This window comes from Ranitomeya variabilis, chromosome 1 (assembly GCF_051348905.1).
Source record: "Ranitomeya variabilis isolate aRanVar5 chromosome 1, aRanVar5.hap1, whole genome shotgun sequence".
NCBI lineage: Eukaryota > Metazoa > Chordata > Amphibia > Anura > Dendrobatidae > Ranitomeya > Ranitomeya variabilis.
Window position 1 is genome coordinate 447,985,425 of NC_135232.1, and position 27,816 is coordinate 448,013,240.

A 27,816-nucleotide genomic window follows, 5' to 3' on the forward strand; every position below is an offset into this window, starting at 1 on the left:
GTTTTCATCAGGTGGTGGTAGTGCTGTGATTCAGGCATAAGAGTGAATAAATGCGCTGTTGTCATTTTCCATAAGTCTTTGCTCTATGGCTGTTTAAAAGCCCATTTACGCCTCAATTTATAATGTGACTTCATGTCCTGCCAATCTGTTTCAGAAAACTGCACAACTTCTTGCATCTAGTCTCCTGACTTCGAGATCTACAGCTTTGTCACTCCGCAAAAGCTGAATACAAAGCAATGCTAGAGAAACAACGGTGTAAATGATGAGTGGCAATTGGTCATGGGATGCTTCCTTTAGATTATAAAGCACCTGGCTACATAGATTCATTTAGAAGATAAACTGTACTGCACAGTATCACTGAAATAAAATGACACCACATAGTTGTGAAATTTGAGGTTGCCTGTTTTTTTTTTGTTTTTTTTTTGCTTACAAGATCTGGATTCGATCTCCTGGTTGGCAATGGTTTGTATGTCATATGTTAAACATTCTCTGACATGGTAAGAAAGAAAGTTTCCCACGAAAGATCAACTTTCAGTGCTTTGCATTTGCAGAAGCTAAGCAAGGCCTAAGTCGATAGGATATTCTGAGGGACAATATATCCTGATATACACCTCTGTATATATCTCACGTTAAAAATTAAAACAACCCTAAACTGCATGTTTTTTACTTGATTCTTCTGTATACTGCACTACTTAATATAGAATATATAAAGATGCACAGGCATATACAATCCAGACAGAAGCTAAATTGGATGTCTTTTGGTCTCTAATGGGTGAATGACGGCCTATGGATATGATCTCCCCATTGGACACCATTCACCAGGAGCTTTCCCATTGGATACCATACACCAGGAGCTCTACCAATTGGATACCATACACCAGGAGCTCTCCTCATTGGATAACATACACTAAAAGCTCTCAGCATTGGATACCATACACCAGAAGCTCTCCCCATTAGGTACAATACACCAGGAGCTCTTTCCGTTGGCTATCATTGGATATCATGCAACAGGAGTTCTCCCCAACAGATACCATACACCAGGAGCTCTCCTCATTGGATACTATATAATAGGAGCTTCCCCATTTGATACTATACACCAGGAGCTCTTCCCAATGGATACCATACACCAGGAGGTTCCCCATTGGATACCATACAGCAGGAACTCTCCTCATTGGATACTATACACCAGGAGCTATCCCTATTGAATACCATGCACGAAGAGTTCTCCCAACTAGGTACCATACACCAGGAGCTCTCCCCACTAGATACCATATAACAGGAGCTATCTCCATTGATTATCATACACCAGGAGCTCTCCTCATTGGATATTGTACAGTAGGAACTTCTCTATTGGACACCATAGAGCAGTAGCTCTCCTCCCTTGATACCAAACACCAGGATATCCCCCCATTAGATACCATACAGCAGGAACTATCCTCATTGGATACTATGTTGCTTTATAACAATGGATTCACCATAGGCATTGAGCAACTTGGCTACAACTTGGTACAATATTTTATTGTCTGCATGTGCTTATTGGTGTTTGAACCATTTGTTTATATTATAGTTTTGTGCACTTGCACTATTGAGTCTTTATGCAGCATTTTCCTAATTGAAATTGTTTTGTTAGGATATTTCTCTCTCTAATATCTTTAGTAAATGGCTTCTTGAAGGCTACACTAGGGTTTTGGTGTTGATTGACCCTTGCTATTGCTATCTGCATTGTATACCAGCCTCATCGGACGTGGCACTCAGGTGTCACTATCCCTGTCAATTGTATGTATTTTAATTACCACTGTCTATGTAATGTCTACAATAAAGTAACTATTTATTAATTCTTATATTGCTCCAAGGCTCTTTTCTTTTTTGGATATTTTTTAATATTTATTAATGGTCATTGACAGGTTATTTGCGTAAAGTCGCCAGCAAAATGAGGCCATTATTATTATTTTGTGTTTGCCATTGGTACACATTTGGAGCAATTTCCACCGGTCTAGTCCAGTTTTATCCTATTCTTGGGCACAAACGGTGAAGTAATTTACTAGCATATACTTGTCTACGTAATACTAAAGCAGTGAGAAACAGAGGCAAAATGACTATTATTTATTTGCAACTCATCATTTGGGGGGAACCTTAATGAGTGCCGGGTCACTAAAAGCAAATGGCAGCTTGTGGCATTTTGCTAAGGAACTAAAATAATTTAGATGGCATAAAGCAAATCACAGCAAGACTAGATATGTTGTACACGCACTTAATAGAAAATTATTAGGGTTTATCACAGTACTATACAATATGTTACTAGTTGGCTTCCTACATCTCCCACTGATGGGCACCAACCTTCCAGTGATATGTGTGATAAATGAATAAAATGCCATCTAATGGATGTTAGTTTACCGTAATTAATGAAATTTGTATATCACAGCTGTAAATAAAGTACAATTTTACAAAGCAATTTAAATATAAAACACAATTGTTGAAGAATACCATAGAAAAGACAGAATGTAGCTTACCACATTGCTGCACGTCCTGTATCGTATGTTCCGTCCATCACAGCTTCTGCAAGAAATATTCAAAATGGGTGAGCATGTCCATCCTAATAAAATTTCAGCAGTAATGACATATTCCACCACAAAAGTAAGACAAGGTCTTAAATTAACTGTCTTTCTCACACACCAGGTGCTCAAAGTGCAAAGAAAATTGGAGAACTTAAATATACACTTTAATATTTGTGGCAATTAGAGTTTTTCTCCTTTCTGTTATACATATTTTCTTAACCCCTTAGTGACAAAGCCAATTTGCAGCTTAATGACCAGGGCAATTTTTACAACTCTGACAATTGTCACTTTATCTGGTTATAACTCTGGAATGCTTTAACTCATCCCGCTGATTCTGAGACATACTGTACTTCTTATTAGTGGTAAAATTTCTTCGATATTACTTGCATTTATTTATGAAAAAAAAGGAAATATGGCAAAAAAAATTAAAATTTTGCAATTTTCAAAATTGTAATTTTTATGCCCTTAAGAGAGATACAGTATGTCACACAAAATACTTAATAAATAACATTTCCCACATGTCTACATTACATCAGCACAATTTTGGAAACAAATTTTTTTTTTTAGGAAGTTATAAGGGTTAAAAGTTGACCAGCGATTTCTCATTTTTACAACAAAATTTACAAACCCATATTTTTAGGGACCATCTCACATTTAAAGTCACTTTGAGGGGTGTACAGAAAATACCCAAAAGTGACACCATTCTAAAAACAGCAACCCTCAAGGTGCTGAAAACTACATTTAAGAAGTTTATTAACCCTTTACGTGCTTCACATCAACTGAAGCAATGTGGAAGGAAAAAATTATCATTCAACTTCTTTTTACAAACATTTTACTTCAGAACCAATTTTTTTTTATTTTCACAAGTGTAAAAAGAGAGAATGAACCACAAAATGTGTTGTGCAATTTCTCCTGAATACGCGATACCCCATATGTGGGGGTAAACCACTGTTTGGGCTCACGGCAGAGCTTGGAAGGGAAGAAGCGCCGTTTGACTTTTTCAATGCAAAATTGGCTGGAATTGAGATCAGACACCATGTCGCGTTTGGAGAGCCCCTGGTGTGCCTAAATAGTGGAAACCCCCCATAAGCGACACCATTTTGGAAACTCGACCCCTTAAGTAACTTATCTAGATGTGTGGTGAGCACTTTGATCCTCCAAGTGCTTCACAGAGGTTTATAACGCAGAGAAGTGAAAATAAAAAATCATTTTTGTCCCTTGCATTTTTTTATTTTCACAAGGGTAACAGGAGAAATTGGACCCCACAAGTTTTTGTCCAGTTTGTCCTGAGTATGCAGGTATCCCACATGTTGCGGGGAACCACTGTTTGGGCGCATGGGAGAGCTCGGAAGGGAAGTAGTGACGTTTTAAAATGTAGACTTTGATGGAATGGTCTGCGGGCGTCATGTTGCGTCTGCAGAACCCCTGATGTACCTAAACAGTATAAACCCCCACATGTGACATCATTTTGGAAACTAGACCCCCCAAGGAGCTTATCTAGATGTTTGGTGAACACTTTGAACCCCAAGTGTTTCAAAGAAGCTTATAATGCAGAAACTTGAAAATAAAAAATCATATTTGTTCGACAAAAATTATTTTTTCACCCCCAAATTTTTATTTTCCCGAGGGTAACAGGAAAACTTGTACCCCAAAAGTTGTTGTGCAATTAGTCCTGAGTAAGTTGATACCCCATATGTGGGGGGGGGCACTGTTTGGGCGCATGGCAGAGCTCCGAAGAGGAAGGAGAGACATTTTGGAATGCAGACTTTGATAGAATGGTCTGTGGGCATCATTTTTTGTGTTGCAGAGCCCCTGATGTGCCTAAACAGTAGAAACCCCCCACAAGTGACCCCATTTTGGAAACGACCTGCCAAGGAACATATCTAGAACCTTGAACCCCCAAGTGTTTCACTAAAGTTTATAACGCTGAGTCGTGAAAATAAAAAATCATTTTTTATTCCACAAAAATGATTTTTTTAGCCCCCAATTTTTTATATTCAGAAAGGTAGCAGGAAAAATTGGAAACCAAAAGTTGTTGTACAATTTGTCCTGAGTACACTGGTACCCCATATGTGGTAGAAATATACTGTTTGAATACACGTCGGGGCTCGGAAGGGAAGTAGTCACATTTTGGAATGCAGACTTTGATGGAATGGTCTGCGGGCGTCATGTTGCGTTTGCAGAGCCCTTGATGTTACTAAACAGTAGAAACCCCCCACAAGTGACCCCATTTTGGAAAATAGACACCCAAGGAGCTTATCTAGATGTGTGGTGAACACTTTGAACCCCCAAGTGCTTCATAGAAGTTTATAATGCAGAGCCGTGAAAATAAAAAAATCTTTTTTTTCCACAAAAATGATTTTTTAGCCCCCAATTTTCTATTTTCCCAAGGGTAAAAGGAAAAATGGTACCCCAAAAGTTGTTGTACAATTTGTCTTGAGTACACTGATGCCCCATATGTGGGGGTAAAACAATGTCTGGGCGCATGGCAGAGCTCAGAAGGGAGGGAGAACCATTTGACTTTTTTAATGCAACATTGGCTGGAATCAATGGTGGCACATTTGGAGACTCCCTGATGTCCCTAAGCAGTGGAAACCCCCCAATTCTAACTCCAACCCTAACTCCAATACACCCCTAACCCTAATCCCAACCCTATCATAATCCCAATCACAACCCTAACCCCATCACACCCCAAAACCTAATCCCAACCCTAATCATAACCCTAATCTCAACCATAACCCCAACACACTCCTAACCCTAACCATAACTCTAACCACAACCATAACCCCAACATACCCCTAACCCCAACCTTAACCATAACCACAACCCTAATCCCAACCCTAACCACAAACCTAAACTCAAAACACCCCTAACCCTAATTCCAACCCTAAACCTAATCCCAACCCTAACCCCAACACATCCCTAACACTATTCCCAACCCTAACCATAACCCTAACCACAAACCTAACCCTAATCCTAACCCTAACCCTAATCTCAATCCTAATCCAAACCCTAATCCCAACCCTAACCCTAACTTTAGCCCAATTCACTTTAGCCCAACTGTAACCCTAATGGGAAAATGGAAATAAATATATTTTCTTTATTTTATTATTTTTCCCTAACTAAGGGGGTGATAAGGGGGATTATTTAAGTTTTTTTTTATTTTGATCACTGTGATAGAATCTATCACAGTGACCAAAATTAACCAATAGGAAAAATCTCCCTACTGTTGCCGATGGTGCCCAGGCATACCAGGGGAAAACACCGTGAAGTACGGGTTGATCGGGGACCCTATTTCTCTCTCCTCTGATGTGTGATCACATCAGAGGAGAGAGAAATGAAATGGCAAATCGCACTTTTTTTTTGCGGTCACAGTTATACGTATAATAACGGCGATCGCAACTCCGGGGTCAGTAACAACTGACCAGAATCATGTTCTCTGGGGTCTCAGCTACCCCCAGCAGCTGAGACATCAGAGAAATTCCGACTCTTGGGGGTGCTATACACTTTGTCCACAGCGCCGTTAATTAAGTAGTTTAACCCCTTCATGACCTTGGGATTTTCCTTTTTTCCGTGTTTGTTTTACACTCCCCTCCTTCCCAGAGCCATAACTTTTTTATTTCTCCGTAAATTTGGCCATGTGAGGGCTTATTTTTTGCGGGACGAGTTGTACTTTTGAACGACATCATTGGTTTTACCATGTCGTGTACTAGAAAACGGGAAAAAAATTCCAAGTGCGGTGAAATTGCAAAAAAAAAGTGCAATCCCACACTTATTTTTTGCTTGGCTTTTTTGCTAGGTTCACTAAATGCTAAAACTGACCGGCCATTATGATTCTTCAGGTCAGTACGAGTTCATAGACACCTAGCATGACTAGGTTATTTTTTATCTAAGTGGTGAAAAAAAATTCCAAACTTTGCTAAAAAAAAAAATTGCGCCATTTTCCGATACTCGTAGTGTCTCCATTTTTCATGATCTGGGGTCGGGTGAGGGCTTATTTTTTGCGTGCCGAGCTGGCGTTTTTAATGATAGCATTTTGGTGCAGATACGTTCTTTTGATCGCCCGTTATTGCATTTTAATTCAATGTCGCAGCGACCAAAAAAACGTAATTCTGGCGTTTCTAATCTTTTTCCTGCTACGCCGTTTAGCGATCAGGTTAATGCTTTTTTTTATTGATAGATCGGGCGATTCTGAATGCTGCGATTCCAAATATGTGTAGGTTTGATTTTTTTTTTATTGATTTATTTTGATTGGGGCGAAAGGGGGGTGATTTAAACTTTTATATTTTTTTTTATTTTTTTCACATTTTTTTTTAACTTTTTTTTTTACTTTTGCCATGCTTCAATAGCCTCCATAGGAGGCTAGAAGCAGGCACCGCTCGATCGGCTCTGCTACATAGCAGCAATCTGATGTTCGCTGCTATGTAGCAGAATTGCAGGTGTGCTGTGAGCGCCGACCACAGGGTGGCGCTCACAGCTGCCGGGGATCAGTAACCATAGAGGTCTCAAGGACCTCTATGTTTACTATTCTGAAGCATCGCCGACCTCCGATCATGTGACGGGGGTCAGAGATGCGATCATTTCCGGCCGCCCGGCCGGAAGCGGTAGTTAAATGCCGCTGTCTGCGTTTGACAGCGGCATTTAACTAGTTAATAGGCGCGGGCAGATCGCGATTCTGCCCGCGCCTATTACGGGCACATGTCAGCTGTTTAAAACAGCTGACATGTCCCGGCTTTAAAGCGGGCTCACCGCCGGAGCCCGCATCAAAGCGGGGCTTCTGACCTCGGACGTACTATCCCGTCCGATGTCAGAAAGGGGTTAAGTACCCTTAAGGCTTCTTTCACAATGACCTTTGGTGGCTTACCCTCCTTGTGGTGTGTGTCAATGACTGCCTTCTGGACAGCTATCAAGAGAACAGTCTTCCCCATGATGGTAGAGCCCACCGAAACAGACTACAGGACCTTTTTATACGCTTAGGAAGCCTTTGCAGGTGATTTTTGTTAATTATTTACTGAGATAATGACTTTTGGGTTTTCATTGGCTGTAAACCATATCATCAACATAAACAGAAATAAACACTTGAAATAGATCACTCTGTTTGCAATGACTATATAATATATGAATTTTACTTTTTGTATTGAAGAACTGAAATAAATTAACTTTTTGATGAGATTCTATTTTTGTGAGAAGCACCTGTATCTAAAAATGCTTCTTTCTACACTAATCAGACACTTCTTGTATGCCTGCACAAAATATTCACTTTCAAAACTATTTAAATCTATTTAAATCTGTCTACAAATCTGTCTCCTGTAAGGGTTGACATTACATCTGTGACCTAGAGAGTCTAGGGAGAGGAGGACTGGAGGAAACTTGAGGCAAAATAAGGCAAAAAGAGAAATTGGTGAAACTTAGGCCCAGATTCATTATTTCCATCTTTTTAAAGTCAATTTATTTTTTTAACATGTGGTATTAGTTGTTGATTTTGGCACCAAATTCATGAAAATGGCACACATGATCCATGAATTTGGCACATACTCAAAATGGGCTTTCTTTCCGTTTTCAAATTTTTTTGACACTTTTGGAGCAAAAAGTTGCAAAAAACGCACCAATGTGCAGGCATACCAAAAAATACACCATAAAACACCACAAAGAATATCCTAGATTTGTGGCACTTCCAAAAGGTACAAAAACTAAACCTCAGGGGAAAGAGCTAAGCGCGAAACGTGAGTCGGGGTCTGTCAGCAGTCTTGAGGTAATATACCAGGTCAATTTACCCAGGGTCGGACTGGGGTGCCTATGGCCCACCAGTGGAATTGACTCTAGGGGCCCACCCTATGGCTACCATAAACGGTTTTACTACTTGTTCATTTTTTGACCTCTGTCACTAAAACGTGAGCCTTTTAGCAAACTATACAGTGTGCAAAAGAGAACTGTATTGTGCACTGCACTATATCAAAGTGTTTCTTGTTAAGCAACTTATTTATTGTATTTGATAATGGAATCTGTTATTTACAATCAGTAATTTTTGCACACATGGACATTCCTTGTCCTAGGTAACCTACCCAGTCTCTCAGCCAATTTACAGGTCCCCGGCGCCCTCAGAACCACCACAGTTGTGTCTGCATATATAAACACTCTGCCTAAGGCTGGAGTCACACTTGCAAGTGCAATGGAGAGAAACTCGCACATCAATACCCGGCACTGCTGCCGGCACTTGGGACCGGAGTGTGCGGCTGCATAGAAATAAGTGCAACTGCACGCTCCGGCCCAGACTGTCGGTGGCAGTGCCAGGTATTGATGCGCGAGTTTCTCGCATTGCACTTGCAAGTGTGACCCCGGCCTAACAGTCCAATACTTTATATACATAAACAGAGCTTTAGAAAAAGTATTTGTAAAGTCTGTTTATGATATGTAAATGAGGGCTTTGACCAGTATTCTGTGCTCAGTGCGTCTCTCTGAAGCGGAAACACGTAAATCCAAGTTGAGAGGATCAATACAGTAAGGAGAAGCCGCGCATGAGCGAGGTAAGTATAGAGCTGGCGATGACGCCGGTGCTTGTAAGTCATGTTATCACATCCACAGGGGCATGATAACATCTAAGTGGGCTGATTAGTTTGGGGACACTAACGCCCCATTGACTTGTCAAAGCAATCATTTACATATCATAAATGGACTTTGGAAATACTTTTCTAAAGATCTGTTTATGTGTGTAATGTAAGAAAGGGACTGTTAGGCAGGGAACTTACATATGCAGACACAACTGCTGGTGGTTCTGGGGTCTTGGGAGACCTGACGCTGGATGGATTTCACAGGATCCGCGTGATGGCCAGATGCTCCGACTGACTATAAGGCAAGACCACCTGGATCCGGCATTGAGCCAGCAAAACGGCCAAACCTCAGCATGGTGTGATGTCCAGCCACCTGTTTTGCTGGCTCATGACCGGCCTCCCATTATAGTCAATAGGAGCATCTGGCTGTATCAGGAAAGTGCTGGATCCTGTGGATTCCATTTGGCTTTTCCTAGACAGACAAGCCTGACGGATTTCACAACACAAGTGTGAATGTAGCCTTACAGTGTGAATGACTTTAGATACTGCGGGTTCAGATGCAGCACCTGTCCCAGCATCTTCACTGCAGTAACAAAACTACAACTCCCAGCAGGCCCTGAAGGTTTAAATCTACCAGGACATGCTGGGAGTTGTAATTTTCAGGGGGGTAAGGTTAGCAATAGGATCTCTCAGTATGGCAGCAGTCCGGCTTGCCTGAAGCATGTACCTTTCTCCTCAGCCAGGATCACACACAGTGAAAGCCTGTCGCTGCGCTCTGCAGACTGGAGGTGGGCCGTGGGGGTCCTCACTGTCTGCCTCATGATCGAGAAGCAGGGAGCAGAGAAAGTACATGTCAGGAGGCTGGGGCCAGGGTCACACTGTCAATGGCACAGGATGCCCAGCAGGCCCACATACAGGGCCAGACTGGGACAAAAAAGCCGCCCTGCCACACAAATCCCACCAGCGCACATACTACAACACTCCCCACCCCCGATCAGTGGATTTTGCTTTACTTGATTCTGCCCCTCACCACTCTCTTAAAGGAGATATTTGAAGAGTCACATGTGAATGGCGGCGCAGTAGGTATGATCGACCACAGCTGCTTACTTGGTGCTCTACAGAGCGCTGATTCTCAGGATCATGGTGGTCAAAATGATTTTTTTACACTTGTGTGCCGCGATCCAGAAAACTTGCCGGATACAATGCAGCCACATTCCCTTACATTATAGCGCATTGTAGCTGCAGAATGATGGGATTATTGGCCGCACGCTGAATTATGGCCAAAGGTGCAGAGTAGCCCCAGCAAAATATTACCTCAGTGCAGTATAAGCGCTGCAATGCAATTCATATACAGCATCTTACTAAAATGTACTGTACAGTTATAATCCCCTTCTTAAAACTTTATGCCACAGGCTCATTCACAGAGTCACGACTCACTCACACGGCGGCAGGACAGCGGGTGCCGGGAGAGCAGAGTGAAGTTAGCCACCGACCGACTACTTCTACTCACCACACAGCAGCAGCCAGCACAGCAGAACACAGCAGGAGCCGGGAGGGAGGTGGGAGAGCAGAGTGCAGCCGCAGCGTCACCAACAGAGCAAGAAAGCAGAGCGCGGTGCGTTTCACCGCCCACAAAGAACATCAAGGTCCTTATCCTGTGGCGACAGTGAGGGAGCCAGCGTCGCCGCGGTCAGAGCCTGGAGGTATCATGGTACGTGCGCGCGACACTGCAAAAACTTCGGAAGCTCTTTTAAAGAGCCTGCATTTTTAAAGGGCCCCCCGTGACCCCGGGACCCACCGGGCATTTACCCGCTACCCCGCCATGCCAGTCCGACCGTGAATTTACCCTTCCTGCATGTTTTGAATTATGTCTTATTGACTAACTCTGCTAATGTTACCACTTGTACATTCAATATATGGGTTTTTCTATTGACTACATGATACACATGCACTAATGGAGATTATATACTGCCTTATTTTAAAGCTCTTACTTTTATGCTATATTTAAAGGTGATTACCTACTATATTAATATAATTCACATGTGATACTTTTTAGTACAACCTTTTTTTAGGAAGCCTCTTCAGTATTAGATATTGGTGAAATAAATCACCTATCTCCATTTTTTGTATACCCATTTTTTTTGTGTATTTATTGAGAATGTTGATTTTTCACTCCTTTTGGGCTCTTCAACTGGATTTGTATAGTCCATAGGCTTCAACATACTTTTTGTTGAATTTTTTTATTTCTCTTTATATCCTTTATATAAGCCTTTTTGGAGCCCAAACTGAGTCAAGCATTAAGGGTAACTTTTCCAACAACATTTGGTTTATTTGTGGTGTATTCCCTTTTTTTGAAAGCGGCTTACTTTTGCATTCTTGTCTCTACACATTGTCATGTTTTTATTCACTTTTAATTAATTTGTATCAATAAAATTTGTATATTATGACATTTTGCTTCCTTTTCCTTGTTTTTTGGTTTTTGAAAAATACACCAGCGGGGACTAGAGTATAATTGTGGCAAATTCTGTGACCTTTTAAAAAGGCGCAATTGATGTATCAGGCTAAAACATCTGGAATTGCCACAATCCGCCAACAAAGCGAAAAAATACAAAAAAAACCAAACAAAAAGTCAAGCCCATATTAAATAGCATTCAAAAAAGGCACAAAATAAAATAATGAATTAGGTGCAAAAAAACAGGTGCTAAACTCATGAAACTAGACAAAAAACAGGCACAAAGGCAATGATGGATCAAATGTTTAGAGTGCAGAGAGAAAAACAGCTAAAATGCAGATCAAATTATACACATCTAAATACCATAATTAACAGTATTAGGACAATTAATATGCCTAAAGATCTTCTTAGTGATGCTTTGAGATGAATTTCATTCCCACCTAATGATGGATCTATTGCAAAGCCAAGCACAGAAGAAATACTTTCTAGTAAAGGCCTTCAATATTGTGTAATTTACATAAACAAGTAATTATAAGATGCCAATCATGAATCCCTTTCCGACATCGGGCGTTATAGTACACCGATGTCGGACTCCCTCCCTTTGATATGGGCTCTGGGAGTGAGCCTGCATCTTTCTGGCATATGTCAGCTGTTTTGAACAGCTGACATGTGCCTCTAACAGCCGTGGGTAGAATCACGATCCACCTGCGGCTGTTAACTAGTTACATGCCGCTGTCAAACTCTGCCAGCGGCATTTAACACACGCTTCTGGTAAGTTATGAAGGTGTGGCTCTGGGAAGAAGGGGAGCAAAAAACGAAAATGCTTCTGGGGTTATGGGTTTAAAGTGGGTTTGGCTGGGAACCAGAAAAATCGGCAATTGCTCTAAACGCATAATATACATTAAAATAAACAAATGAGTTTTTTTGTATTTTGTTCTTTATTTTTTGTTAACTTATAAGGCAGGTACACCATAGGAGGCTATCAAATGGTAGTTCTCACCCCTTGTATGTGATGTCAATAGTAAACTTCTGTATTTGGACTCATGGTTGTAGCAATTAATGGAAGAAACAGAAAGCAGCACTGTAGGCAACATCAGGTCACCCAGAGTCAGAACTAGAAGCCTGCACACTTTTAGAAATTAAAAGTACATTAAAACCTTTCAACTTTTACAATATAAATTAGATCTTGTACATTTTTAATTTTGGAAAACCATTTTAATAGTTTGTTACTTAAAGTGAAGCAGAGAGAAGTAAGTACAGCTATTTTCTTTTTAACCCCTTCACGACCTATGATGTATCTTTTCTGGCACATGACAGGTGATTTGATCAGCTGTCATGTGCCCCTAGCAGGTGCGGGTGGAATGGCGATCCACCTGTTGCTGCTAACATGTTAAATGCCGCTGTCAATCTCTGACAGCGACATTGAACTAGTGCTTACAGGAAGTGAGCCACAAACCCCACCCATCAGCGCTCCTGTCACATCATCGCGCGGCACAGGTGGATTGGCATGACAACTGGGGTTCTACAGAAGACCCCCGTGCTTGTCATTGCAGATCTCCTATGAATGCCGGCCTGTGATGATGATATTTGCTACATATAGCAGGGATGAAGCCCTGCTATGTGTAGCACAAACGATCATAGAACTGCAGCTTCAAATCTCCTAGGGAGACTATTGAAGCAAGTAAAAAGCAGAAAAAAAGCTTTAAAAAATATAAAAAGAAAAAGATAAAAATAAAACTTCAAATCAGCCCTTTTGCCACATTCAAAATAAAACAATAAACAGATACACATATTTGGTATAAGTTTGTTCAGAAATGCCAGATCTATCAAAATATGAAAAGAATTAATCAGATCGGTAAACGGCGTAATAAGAAAAAAAATTCAAAACTTCAGAATTAGTTTTAATGGTTGCAACAACATTGCAATAAAATGCAGTAACAGGCGATCAATACATTGTATCTGTCCCAAAATGATATCAATAAAAACATCAACTTGGCGTGCAAAAAATAAGCCCTAACCCAGTCCCAGATCATGAAAAATCGAGACGCTACGGGTCTCGATACATGGCGCCATTTTTGTTTTTTTCTGCAAACATTTAATTTTTTTTAACTTTAATTTTTTTTAACCACTTACATAAAACAGAATTTATACATGTTTGATAGCTGCAAACTCGTATTGACCTGAAGAATCGCAAGTCAGTTTTAGAATTTAGTCAACATGGTGAAAAAAACTAAAAAAACTATTGTGGAATTGCACATTTTGCAATTGTGGAATTTTTTGCAATTTCACCGCACTTGGAATTTTTTTCCCATTTTCCAGTACATTATATGGTAAAATCAATGGTGAAGTTTAAAAGTACAACTCATCCCACAAAAAAACAAGCCTTCACATGGCCATATTGACAGATAAATAAAAGAAGGGGAGCAAAAAACAAAATATGGAAAATCGCAAGGTCGTGAAGGGGTTAAGATAGAATTACGACAGGCAGCGGATATAATTTATGAGGGGTATCCAAAAAACAGGAATCATTTTCTGCTTGTAGTTCAGACTTAGTGAATGTTTGTGGAACTCTTCGGAGTCTGTATGCTAGTCAACATTGTTGGTTAAGGTTGTATTTTGAACTATTACTTTAAATTTTTCAACCTGTTGTTCAATCTTTCGCCTATTTTGCTGTTTTTATTTAATTTACTGCCCAAACTGATGAAAATGTGTCATTTTGGATGCTTGCCACCGGCTCATAGATGAACTTGTGGAGTTGACTAAGATTTCATGGAGTTCCTGTCAGCAAATTTTGGGATTGGACATGAAACGTGTTGCATCAAAATGTGTGCCTTGCCTGCTCACCCCTGATCAGACGGACAATCACCAGTCTGAGAGTGGAGAGCTCTTTTAAGAAGACTCAGCATTTTAAAAAAGTACAAATAAATAAACTATTAAAAAAAAATCCAGTTTATTTGGGGTACCCCTTTGTAATAACTGTTTCCGAGGCTTTTTTCCCAAAAAGAAACAAAACTTAATACCTACACGCTGTTGGTGTGAATAAACCATCAGAAAATCAGTGAAGTATTGAATAAGTTGAAAGAAAATCATTACAGTCAAATCAAACCGTCCCAAATAATGCCGGCTGGTATACTGAACATTCAGCTAACCTACACTACATGCGCCCCACCCACTAGATTCCTGCTTCTTTTGGGTACTCTTTTCGATGCGCCTCTACCAGTATGATACAAATTATGCTTTTCTGTAACTTGGGATCTAAACTTACCTGATAAATATCTGACTCTGGACTCTCCATAGACATTTACCACTTTAATATTTTTGATTCTATACATCTGCAGAATCGGACTGAGGTGCCAAGGGCCCACCAGTAACATCAATTTCAAGGGCCCACTTTTTAGCTACAAGCAAATGTGACCTTTTTCTCATTCACAAATTTATATAACAATGAATGGGGCTGATTGTTAAATGAATAAGATGCTGCCTTTGTCTGTACATAGTGATACATGAGCAGTACTTGGCACAATATATTTGTAAGAGGTATGCACAGGGGCCCACCGGATTCTCCTGTTCTCCAGTGGGCGAGTCCGAGCCTGTAAGTCTATATACCTTGGATCATGACAGTTAAGTCTTTACCCATATTTTTACCTTATTTTGCACTTTTACAGCTGAGTAACTTGTATGTGAAGCTTATAGTCAGTGTAATCTACTTACATGAAAAGCAATTTAGTCCATATTTCTTTAACATGATTTTGGAAGCATCACAGCGCAGCTTTGTTTTTCACTTTAACAAATATACTTATGACTAGCCTATATAAAAATCACCAGTCAACACTGGAGCCAGGGTAAATCATTACTAAAATCTAATTTCGGTCTTCCAGTTGCTGCCAAAGCAGTCAAAATCGTTTGATACACATTCAACCATTTAAAATGTTCATTTAATTCTAAAAAAACAAGCAAAATAATGTAAAAGTCGAAAAAGTGTTAGTGTACTTCATGAAGCATTGTTTAGTCTGTGAAAAGGAGCAAAAACATGTTGGTCACATTACAGCATGGAACTATAAACAGGAGCAGAAATCCAAGTTTGGGTTCTAACTGTGAATTATTTGTCAAGATTCTCCCTCAAATGATTGTAGGTTAAAGTTTAGGGTTCTTCAGTCAGATTAGAGTCCAGACTGAGCTATAATGTTAACCAGTTCCTGGTGAGTCTCATTACCAGAATGTCCTAAGTGGGAAAGACATCCCTAATAAAAGTCATTGCAAAACAATGAAAATGTTTCAGTCGTATAACAGAAAAATAAAGAAAATAAAGTGATTTTAGTATAATTAACTTAGTTACTGTAGTCATAAAATATCATTGAGATTGTTAAAGAGTGTTGAACACCATATTTTAAAGCAAGAATTAATATTATTTTATTTTTTTAATTGCCAACTGATAGTTCTTGTCATGATCCAGACCGTGTTTTGAGTCCTGTTTTCCCTTTTTCCTGATCTGGTCATGTCAAGAGTTAACCTTTTCCAGCTTCAGTCTGGGCTCAGGTTGGCTATTTATCGCCACTGCTACCTGCAGGCGATGTCAGTTATAGTTTTTTGCCTAGTGCTGCTGTAGCTGACTCTGATTGCTCCGATTTGTCCTGCTGCATTTGCTGTCTGAACCAGTGTCTCTGTTTTCCCTTGTTCCCGTCTTGACTCTATGTTTCCCTTTAGTGTATTGACTCCCTGGTTTTGACTTGGCTTGTATCCTGACCTGCTTCTGTCTTTGGTCTTCTGGCTTATCCGCTCCTGACCGTTACTGATCCCCTGGCTTGTTTCTGACGGTGAGTTTGCTTATTCCTTTGCTACTGCGCTATATTCTAGGATCTGACCTGGCTTGTTTTACTATTCTGCTGCCTCTCGTGGTAGCCTCACTGCTGCACTGCAGACCAGCTCTGTTTAGGTGCAGTCCTGCTTCCACTTTACTGCCATCTAGTTCTTTTTTAAAAGTTATCGGTCAGTAAAATCAACCCTCCAAACCGTATGTATGCAGGTATTTGAAATTGAAGTCCATGGACACCTTTATATCTTCTATTTGTTGCTGCATTCACAAGAAATTAGCTTTTTAAATCATATGCAAATAAGGCGTTAAGTGCTCTTGGCTTGATTGATTACTTAAAGACCCACTACGTCTTGCTTTACTCACAACAGTTTTCTTAGGAGCACAGAGAGCCATTTGATTTTTAAACCACCTTTTCCCAGGTGACTAGCCCCAATTATACCAAAAACTGTAGTGGATAAATGGAGAAGGGAAATGCACAGAATTCCTTGGATAATTAATTGAAATAGTATAAGCATTTATTCCGTGGTTGTGTGACAATATTCTTAGAGTATATATTAAGACAGTATTTTTTAAGCATATCTGTTCCAATAACTTAAAATAACCCTCTTCTTATTCATTTCAATGTTAATCCATTGGCTGCTCATATGTTAGCTCTTTAGCTCTTGTTTCCACTTCAGAAATTTAAAAGTACCTATTAAAGGTAAAAACATATATCACATCTTTGAGATTGGATTCCTCCTGGAATCTGTTCCAAATTTGACAAATCAAGTCAAAAGTGTACAAAAAAAATATAAAAAAAAAAGCTTAAAAATATCTATTAAAGAAACCAAAAGGGATAAAAACTCAAAAAACGTTGCTAAAGAGGAGCATTTCCTGAAGCAGTGTCTATATGAGTTTTTGAACTCCTCAAAAAACTCCATCAGAACATAACCGAAGTGCCTCATACACATTACATTAAAGTCTGCGGGACTACTGAATGACCCACTAATGTGTGTGGGCTTCAGGGTGAGAAGGATCAGTAATCAGTATGATCAACTATTTTGCCTAGTCCTTTTGTTTCCCAAAGAGATAAGCTGCTGCCATAGATGTCTCCTAGCCTCTTACTCCACTTTCCCAATGCATGACTGGCCAAGTGTGGATGTGTGTAGAGAGGAGTTAAGAGACATAACTGTTGGCTGACTGAGATACCAGGCAAGGTGTAGTGTAGTAGGCTAGTGTGTAATAAGGCCTGACCAGGCCAGAGCCCAAGGTCAAAGACAAGTGGAATGCTAATCATAGCAAAAACTTTCTATAACTAGACCATAGTGATGTAAGAGGTGAACCTAGATTTCATTAGCGAGTGAGTGGATTCATGAGCTGAGATGTGTGGAGGTACATCGCTTACAAATTTACTGGAAATAACCATCAAATAGTGAACAATACATCATATATTGCCAAACCATAATTGATATGGGAGAGGCGTTTTGACTAGATATAGAAATCTGATTAATCATGTACGCACACTGTGATGAATGTGTAAATGTGTGCATGCACACTGTAATCTAGTTATACAAGTCTTTTTCTTGTTTCTTTCTGACCCAATAACATGCCACATTCAGTTATCTAGAAAAGGTGGCAACTGCTTTTCTTCCTCCACTCCTATAAAGAGCTGCACCAGAAGATCCCAAGCCACCTGTTAGCAACTTATTAGAATTCCTATATAATACATCCAGAGAGAAACTGACTTGTGCTGCTCTACAGGAAGCAATGCAAGTACAGATTTGGAATTTGGCACATGCACAATCGAAACATAGCTTGTATAAATCACCTCGGTTCAGTGACATGCATTTTCCTTCCAAAACGTACAATACACAAAAGTATATTTATCTCAGTATATTCTGAAATCATTTAAATGTGTCTCCAGGTATGAGAAAAACCACGCCAACAACAACATAAAACAACCTCCACAAGCTATATCATATCTCGGCTGCTGACACTGACACATGGACATTCCATCGCTAACATGTTGCAGGCTCCAGTAATTAAATCCATATATTGTTAGAAAATGTGGGAGTGATATTACCATCATTTATTTCATAACTATTCATTATCTTGCCAGTAATATATAATAAGCTATTTACAGTAATAAGAAATGGGTGTAGAAATGGAATCCCGTATGTCAGGAGCCACGATATCTGTGAGCACAGAAACCCAACCATATCTTATTTCTAGATTCTAGACACTTTATGAATTTATTTGCTTAATTTTTAGAAATCGCCAAGTGGTCAACACTGCAGATTGTGCGCTACATTGGCCTGATAATTTCCATTATAGCAGAGGGGTCTTATACTGTGCTTCTTTGGCAAATGTAACCAACATCTAATTTATAAAAGATATAGTAAATCCCAGCTTACTCACCACCCGCAGGTGCATGAAACATGAGGCAATGGATCAAAAATGCAAAGAGAAAAGCCAGCACCAATAGCCTTCAAATTCTGATGGACTTTGATACACAATGACAAATTTACAACTAAAGATCACAAGTGTTCCGAAACGCGTCGGTTAAAGAATCACTCTCACAAGATTTTGTATGTATTAAATGTGTGTGTATATGCATGTAGTGTAATGTGAGTAGTAATATACTCACTTATCACCATTGTCTCCAGTATCCAGCGCGGTTCTGTTCTGCTGCTCAATGACATCACAACTGTGCAGGCTGGCCGGGGTCATGCTGAGCTCTGCATGACCCGGACATCTCTATTACAATGAAAGCCTATGGAGCGTCAGAACAAGGCGTCAGAACAAGGCTCCATAGGCTTTCACTGTAAATTTGACTTCCGGCTCATGCATAGAAGGAGTTTGCTAATCAGAATTACAGTGACGTAAGTGAGCAGCTGGCGATACCGGAGACGGCAGCGATAGGTGAGTTTTTTACTACACTCACACAACACAACATGCGCTCACATACATTTAATACATAACATTTTGTGAAAGTGCTTCTTTATTGTACCATTTCGATTTGTCACTGACCACAGTACATTTATGGATATTCAATAAAGCCTATCAAGTGATAGATTTTCTCTTTGAAAGATCAAAAACACATGCAACTGAATTATTATTTTAACTGTATGAGACACCTGTTTTAGTAAACTCTTGATTTCCCAATAAAATAACAATTCTAAGGACCTTTTCTAAGAACTCTGTAATGTACACTCACTCTGTTATTCATCCTGGAAGTGCATCAAGAAATTGTCAGTTGGGGATAACCATTCTTCTGTGCCCCCATGATTAATGACCACCAATACGTTATTTTACTGACCTGCGATAGAAGAGACTAGCATCCCCATACAGGATACAATCCAGCAGTTATCGGCTGTCCACTATAGCCGAAAACTTACTGCACCAGCCACGATCAGTGTTGTCACCGTCCAAATCTGTTTATCCCCTAAGATGCTGCTAATAGTGACTACATTATATAAATGGTTAACAGCGTGTGGGGGCTTCTGATTTAACCTCATCTGCACCCAGAGATCATAATTATGTGGTCCTGATGTTTGCCATGGCAGTTCATGACTAAATAGCGGCTTTAGAATCTGCCGGCTATAGCGGCCTTTAGCAACATTTAGGTGGTAAAAACACACTTTTTCATTCCTGTCATGTCACTTTGCATTAATTCCTGAAAATCACCTGAAGGGTTAATAAACTACTTGACAACAATTTTCAATATGTCAAGGGGTGCAGTTTTTAAAATGGTATCACATTTGGGGGGTTTCAAATATATAGGACCCTCAAAGTCACTTTAAACCTGGATAGGTCCCTAAAAAAAATATTTTGTAAATTTCCTTGGAAAAATTAAAAATTACTGCTACATTTTTAAACCTTCCGAAATGCTAACAAAATAAAATAACATTTTACAAATGGTGCTGATGTAAAGCCAACATGTGGGAAATGTTATTTATTAATGGTTTGCTGTGGTATGACTATCTGGATTAAGGGGATAATCATTCAAAGTTTGAAAATTGCTATTTTTTTGCAATTTTGTCAAATTTCTGATATTTTTTATGTATTTATTTGGCTCTGTCAGTAAGGAGTTACAAAAAAGCATTCCAGAATGTTTGTATAGATGAATATGTAAGGAGGCAAATGTTTACGCTTACTGTAGAGCCAATATAGGAAAAATAAAGCATTACAGAAGCTTTCTGGTGGATGCCCTAGATTAGAACATAGATGCCTTAAACTTAGTCTATATGTTTATGGACCATTTACAGAAGTTAACCCACTAAGGCAATCATGGTGGCCTAGTTTCTTATGGACTATTTTGAGGATGCCAAGCCCCATCAGGATACATCCTATCTTACGACAAAAGTGCATGTCCACTGTCAACTACTGCAGGCCAGTCAACAGTCTTTTCATAAACTCTTTCATCATGAATAGTCCAGATGTCAATAAAGAAGAGGATCAAAGGGGTTTTAATGCCAAACACAAATATTCATAAATCAATTTTAAAGAGTGAGCTACATAACTTACTAGTTTTGTGCAAATAGGTTGCGTGCCACCATCTTGCACACTGGTGACTTCACACTGAGTCCTGTGCTCAACACAGAGATTACTGTGTCACAATGTGGCGATAGCAATGTGCGAAGGTGGATGGCTGATTTCTTATTTCAAAGTCAGGCCCTCCCCCTTCTATTACACAGTCTGTCTATAGACAGAGAAGAGGGCTGGCTTAGCTATTGAAATAAGCAGCCAGAAGGCCCCATAAATAAGCAGCCAAAAGTTTTGATACATGGGAGATTACTCAATTAAAAAGCCATTCTCAGCTCTGCCTTTTGTCACCTTCAAGATCCTAGCCACTAAGAAACGGGGTCACAAAAATAGCTGAGAGCAGCTGTGCTATGATCTGCTTGCAACTCCAATTAATGAATGGTAGATATGGACACAGCATAGCAAAGTGATCTATGCGGTTGACGTAACTCCTGAGTTTCTGAAACAGTGTCGCTCACTCAGCCAAGCTGTTTCCATAACTTCCATTCATTACTAAGGGGATGCACAAACGGAGTGACACAGCTGTACCTGTCTATTTTTGTACCCTGCCTGTGGTGGCTAGGACCTTCAAGTAGTTATTCCCATCTCAACCATGAATAGTAGAAATGGAAATGACCCTTTAAAGACCTTTTCAGTTTACTGCATATTACATTTAGCTGTAAAGACTGCCGCACACAAGTGACTTCCTATAATTTTTCGACTAAAGCAAAGAACAGCCGAAAAGCCAAAGATCAACTTCAAAATGTTTCTCTTGGGCTCGAAATGTAGATGTAAGTAGAAAAAAATAAAATATAATTAGGCATAGACTAAGGCGATACAGCACGGAGATTTCATATGAATAATAAGATCATGACACTACTCAGAGCCATTTGCCGTGAACTGGTTACTATTACGTTAAGCTGTCTGTTTCTGGTCCTAATAATGCACAAACAGCTGCAGATGAATTATCCCTTAGATAACTGCTAATATTTGTTTCAGACCTCTTTCTGTTACCTTAGCCAGAACAAACCCTCCTCCGCATGCAAAAATCTTTTTAAGTATTTTAAGATATGATTTGGCAGGATGACATTCACTTTTTACACTCTTCAACCATACACGCCCTGAGCTTCACCCTGTCCTGGAGTTAATGCAGGATTTCCTATAGGAAACAAAAACGTTCATGGATTCTGACCTCTTGCGCTCACACACTAAAACATCTGTATACAGGGATTTCCCATTTGGTTAAATCCACATCTTTATTAGCAGTCTTGTGCCATTTTGCTTTTTTTTTAATGGAACAACTTTTTTTTTCTCTCTTCTTTGTGCGTTTCAAACACTGAATAACCTCTCGGCATTCTAGCCTCCGCCTCCCTATAAAAGTTAGAAGTTCCTGCTTCCATCCATAAAATATAAAAATCCAAGTACTGCAGGTTTCCTTCCTACGTTTTGTTGGGCTCGCTAAATCGTTTTTAGACTATACAGTACATTGCTGTAGATCGAAACTAAATGATGGCAGACTGTTTGACTTCCAAGTCATAAAATGTACTGGACTTAAGGAGACACCGCAATTATATTATTACATCATTGTGTGAGCACAGTTAGTTCAATGTCAGCTCTCATACAGGTTATGTTTCCGACCCGAGACTGCAAGAAATTGCAGAATAAAAAATGAAACTCGTGTGTTTTATATGTCTGTCTGCTTTATGGCTTTCACCTTAGCTCAAAATGCTTATACTAAATAACTGGATGCAGGGCCGGCTCCAGGTTTTTGAGGGCCCCAGGCGAAAAAGTCTCAGTGGCTCCCCCCCTTTAACACAAACCACGATTCATGATGCACATATACAGCAGAGAAATATAGGTGTAGTACAATGCCAGATTAATAGCCCACGTAGTATATAACAGCCCACGTAGTATATAGCACAGCACACGTAGTATATAACAGCCCACATAGCATATAGCACAGCCACGTAGTATATAGCACAACCCACGTACTATATAGCATAGCCCATGTACTATATAGCACAGCCCACCTAGTATATAACACAGCCATGTAGTGTAGTATATACAGACAGTAGTCTACAAGTCCCAGCATCACTCACTCAGATGCCATACTGTAGGTCTGCCTTTGCTCCAGGAAGACTGCTTACCTTTCACCGTCACGGACACCCACAGGTGCTGCACTGCTGCTCGTCTTTCTGCTTGCGTGGCTCATACTCTGGGCACTGGACGGTCGGACCCCGCGCGCCGCTGGACGATGAGGATTCCCAGGGCAGGACGGACCGCTCTGAGGATAAAGAGTTCGTCCTCACTCTCACCCGGAAGTGACGACACAGACCGGAAGTCACTTTGCGCATCCATGGTGAGACTGCTAATCAACGGCAACGCGTCATGGCTCTCCAGCAGCTGCGAAACTCCCAGAGCTCTGTGCTACCTGCTGCTGGGGATGTGCTCCGAGTCCTGGGAGTTGTACTGTGTATTACAGGGGACAGGGGATGTAGTCCGGCTGCGGGGGCCCCCAGGAGCCTCACCGTCAATGGGCCCCCCTCGTCTCACCAGGGCCCCGGCACTTGCCCGGGTACGCTGGGTGCTGATGCCGGCCCTGACTGGATGCTAAGGAATTCATGGCTGGACACTAATAGAGTTTATGCTCAAACCATCGAAAACAACTGAAAAATACTGCACTGTATGTGCTTTTAACATTAACAAAAAATATAACTAATTACTTTTATCTTATATCAGGATATTTCATGTTCCACTGTAAAACAATGTTACGGTTTGTGGTTTTACATTGATTTTTTTAACCATTTAAGTTCACAGTAATTCCAATAATGCTCATGATGTTACTAGTGATAGGTTACTGAGTGTTCTCCGATATGTGATAAAAACAGACAAAAATGGCAATTTTAACTAATTGTACACAACATAGTATAGGGTTCGTTGTGCTGGGAGAGGGAGGAGGGGAGCTGTGACCACCAACTATTGTAAATGGTGAATCCTGTGTCTTTGTGTATAGATTTTACCTTTTATTATAATCCTGTCTGCGATGATAATGGAATGACTATTAGGAAGGATCAGTCTATTATGTGGATCAATGCAAATTAAAAAAAACTGCAAGATTTTAGCATTTTCCTTTAACACAGATTGTGACATTGAAAATTCTAAATGACAGCAAAAATAAATGATTTTTAACATAAAAAACCTAACACCTATGCTCATTTTTAGATGATAATCTGTTGTCATATCCTTAGAAGGTGATTTATCAAGTTAAGCTCTTCATGAGTTTTGATGCACTTGTTGTGTCCCTGACTTTGATGCAGGCCATTAAGTTCCTTCAGCAGCTGCGGGTGAAGCAGAAAATACAAATAATTGGCATTGCTGCTTTCGAAAAAGTCCAATCTATCAAAACAAAGTAAATTAATCTGATCTGTAAATGTCATAACAAAAAAAAATCTAAACGCCAGAATTGCTTTTATTGACCACTGCAATTGCAATAAAATGCAATAGGAGGTGATCAAAACAACGTATCAGTAAAAACGTCAGCTCAGGGTGAAAAAAATAAGCCTTCACATAACCGCGTGTCCCAAAAAAATGAAAACGGTTACAGGTCTCGTAAACTGGTAACAAATGCAAATTTCTTAAAAATATCCCAATTTTTTTTCCACCACTTATATAAAAAAATGCATGTTTGGTACCTGCCTACTCATGCTAACCTGGAGAATCATATTACCAGAAAAACCAACAAGTTGATGCAAAGGGTCTTGATAACAGGAAAAACAAAAAGAAAAACACAGAACCCTAAAAAATAACGTTTAATATTAATGATTAAAAAGAACACAAAACCAAAAAATACTTTCCTACAAATAGGGAAGGTTGAGGGTCTATACTGTAAATGTTAATAATGTACAGACTGAACAAATGATGATTGATCAACCACAGATTATTAAATCATATTACCAGGTCGGTTTTACCATACAGTGAACATAGCAAACAAGAAAAAAAAATTGTCGAATTGAACTTTTTTTTTTACAATTGCAACGCACTTTTGAATTAGTTTTACACTTTCCAGTGCATCACATCATACAATTAATGGTTCATTCAAAAGCAGAACTTGTCCTGCAAAAAAACAAGCCCTCACATGGCTATGTGGACAGAAAAATAAAAACATTATGGCACTTGAAAGAAGAGGAGAAAAAACAATAACGAGAAAATGGAAAATAGCCCTGGGGTGAGGGGGCTAAAGGAAGGTACTATCCCCCAAATCCCTTCATATGGTAAGGTCACTCCGGTACCCAACCATCAGAGTAGCTCTGACTTCTTAGTGATCATCTGTCATAACAGGGAGTAATCTGTGTAGTCATGACATCTCTGGTAAGACAGAAATCTTTACTGTTAGGCTGCAGTCACACAGTCACACTAGCAGGATTTGGTCAGTATTTTACATCAATATTTGTAAGCCAAAACCAGGAGTGGGTGAAAAATACAGAAGTGGTGCATATGTTTCTATTATACTTTTCCTCTGATTGTTCCTCTCCTGGTTTTGGCTTCCAAATACTGATGTAAAATACTGACCAAATACTTATAATGTGACCTTAGCCTTACACTTATGATCAGAAACTCTACTGTTAATAACATTGCTTAAAATTCATCAAATGCATAAAGTAAAGTGTAATAGATCCAAGGATCATGACTGATAGGCTGAACTCATTGGAGCCAAGGAGATTGTGGGAGATACTTAAATTAAGGATGCAGAATAAAGCTATTCTACAATACTGACTGAACATTGTCGTGTAAAGGAGTGGAAGGCTTTCCCACTCCAGCATCAGCGAGTCAACATACCTCCTAGCCTTAATGCTGCTTTTGCCAAAGTTGTCTTGTCACACTTTCATCTGCACAGCTAGTGGGAAGGGGGCTTCTATCCCACCCTCAACATGGATCACCAGTTTCTTTTCCACATAAGTCAAATGAAAGTGATCTGATCTCAGTCAGATGATTTACAAAGTTTTGAGCCTCAATATTGTAGATTCGTTGTTCGAAGACATGGTTCAATGCAGGAAAATGACCCCACTATGGATCAGTGTGATGTCGATGCCAATATTACTTCACCTGTATATGTGACATTTCATAATGGTAGCAAAGCAGGGCAGCCTTAGAGGTTATGTGATCCTTTGCACAGATACTTTTGGTTTTTACTTCCTAAATGCAAAGATAAGCAACTTTTTAAAAAGAGATCACAAAACATTTACCAATCCGTCAAAGACCCTGGCCAGTTTTGACAGCTCTACATGCTCTTCCCTTCCCTTCCCTCAATGTTACAAATAACAGAAGGTAGGGAAATAGGATGTACACAGATCTCAATAATGGAAAGTGAGGACAGTATCTACAGTCTCAGAGAGAGCAGAGAAAACAAGTCAAAGATAATGAAGAAAACATATGAGGAAGAAATAAGAACAGTATTGGAGCTGTGCTGATATATAGGCTAATGAAGACAGAAGTACCCTGTTTACACACATAACTCACAACCAGCCTTTATTGCTGAGAGGGACACTTCCACAAAAATGTGGGAAAATCTGAAACATGGAGCAGGCTGCTAACTGCATTTTAAGGAGTCTTAAAAAGAATGAAGGAATGAAGATTGCAGATTGACACATAGGGCCCAATTCATCATTTGTGTTTTTTTAAGTCACTATTCTAATTTTATCTTGTGGTTATTGCTGACTTTTTTGAATCAAATTCATCAAAATAGTGCACCCAGTTCATGAAAAGTAAAAAAAAATAGTCTCTGTTTCTGTTTTTAACCATTTTAGTGATTTTTGGGGGGCCAAAAGCTACATGTTTTATAAAATATCAAAGAAATGTTCAAAGATTTCTGGTGTAGGAGAAGATTCTGGTACAAATCGCAAATGATGAATCATGCCCACAGTGGAAAACAAACAACTAAAAAACAGACATAAGGTATAAAATAAACTTCAGAAAAAGAGCAAATGGAAAGATGAATCTGGTTTTTATAAAATAAAATTATTTACTTATTTATTTATTTTGAATATCAGTAACATTACTGTTAAAATGGACCTTTCACATTTTTTAATGTTGACCTGGATACAGGATGTAATATTAGCTGCTGAGCAGAAAAAAAAATTGTTCGTTTTATTTTTTAATTTTGCTTCTCCGTTGCGGAGATATTAGATTAGCAATCAAAGTATTTGGCACATAATTAATTTTGAAGTCCAAATGGGTGTTACAAGATAGAAGAAGTACACGCCCGCAGTGAAACTCCCTGTATGATGCTGACCAATCATAAGCAGTAGCAACGTTCAAGGAAAGAGCAATACGCCCCCTACTGCATACCTCCAAATATTAAAAATAATGTTTTATTCTGATCTGCAACCACTATTACATCCTCTGTCCAAGCACAACATAAAAAATTTGAAGAAAGTCCGAAAATGTTCCTCAATGTATACTCACAAGTAGAGATGGGCGAACCAGAACAGTAAATTTCGGCGTCCGTACCGAACACCTAACTGTTCGGGCTCGGACACCGAACACATACTTTACCAGGGAGCCCGTGTTACTGTTCAGGTTCGGCTACCTGAACACCGTGTGTTTGTCGCTCTGTCATGTGCATGGCAGTGCAGCAAACACTGCTTCTGATCGGCAGGGAAGTCATCCCCGTCGGTCAGAGAGTCGCGGTCCCCACGCTGTCAAATGAAAGCGGGAGCGCTCAGCTGTGATCTGAAGTATAAACTTTACCTTCGTTCACTGGTGTCAGCTGATGGGACTACAGTTCCCATCATCCGAAACCTGCTGCCGCTAATAACAGCGAGAGCAAGAGCCGTAGATGGGAGTATTCATTAGCAGCTCCTGTGCTGTAAATAAATAATTTAAAAAAAAACGTCGTGGGTTCCCCTGTATTTTTGCTAACCAGCCAGATAAAACTCACAGTAGGGG

At 39.7% G+C, this 27,816-nt stretch overlaps 1 protein-coding gene across 3 annotated transcripts in view; it reads right to left on the minus strand.

The window, feature by feature from the left end:
- Window positions 1–27,816, minus strand: part of ADAMTSL1 (ADAMTS like 1) — a 481,733-nt gene that overhangs the window by 356,677 nt on the left and 97,240 nt on the right. For all 3 annotated transcript variants that reach the window (XM_077249770.1, XM_077249780.1, XM_077249800.1), the window contains exon 3: window positions 2,511–2,556. In XM_077249770.1, the coding sequence (XP_077105885.1) occupies window positions 2,511–2,556 (46 nt within the window). The remainder of the gene's footprint in view (window positions 1–2,510; window positions 2,557–27,816) is intronic.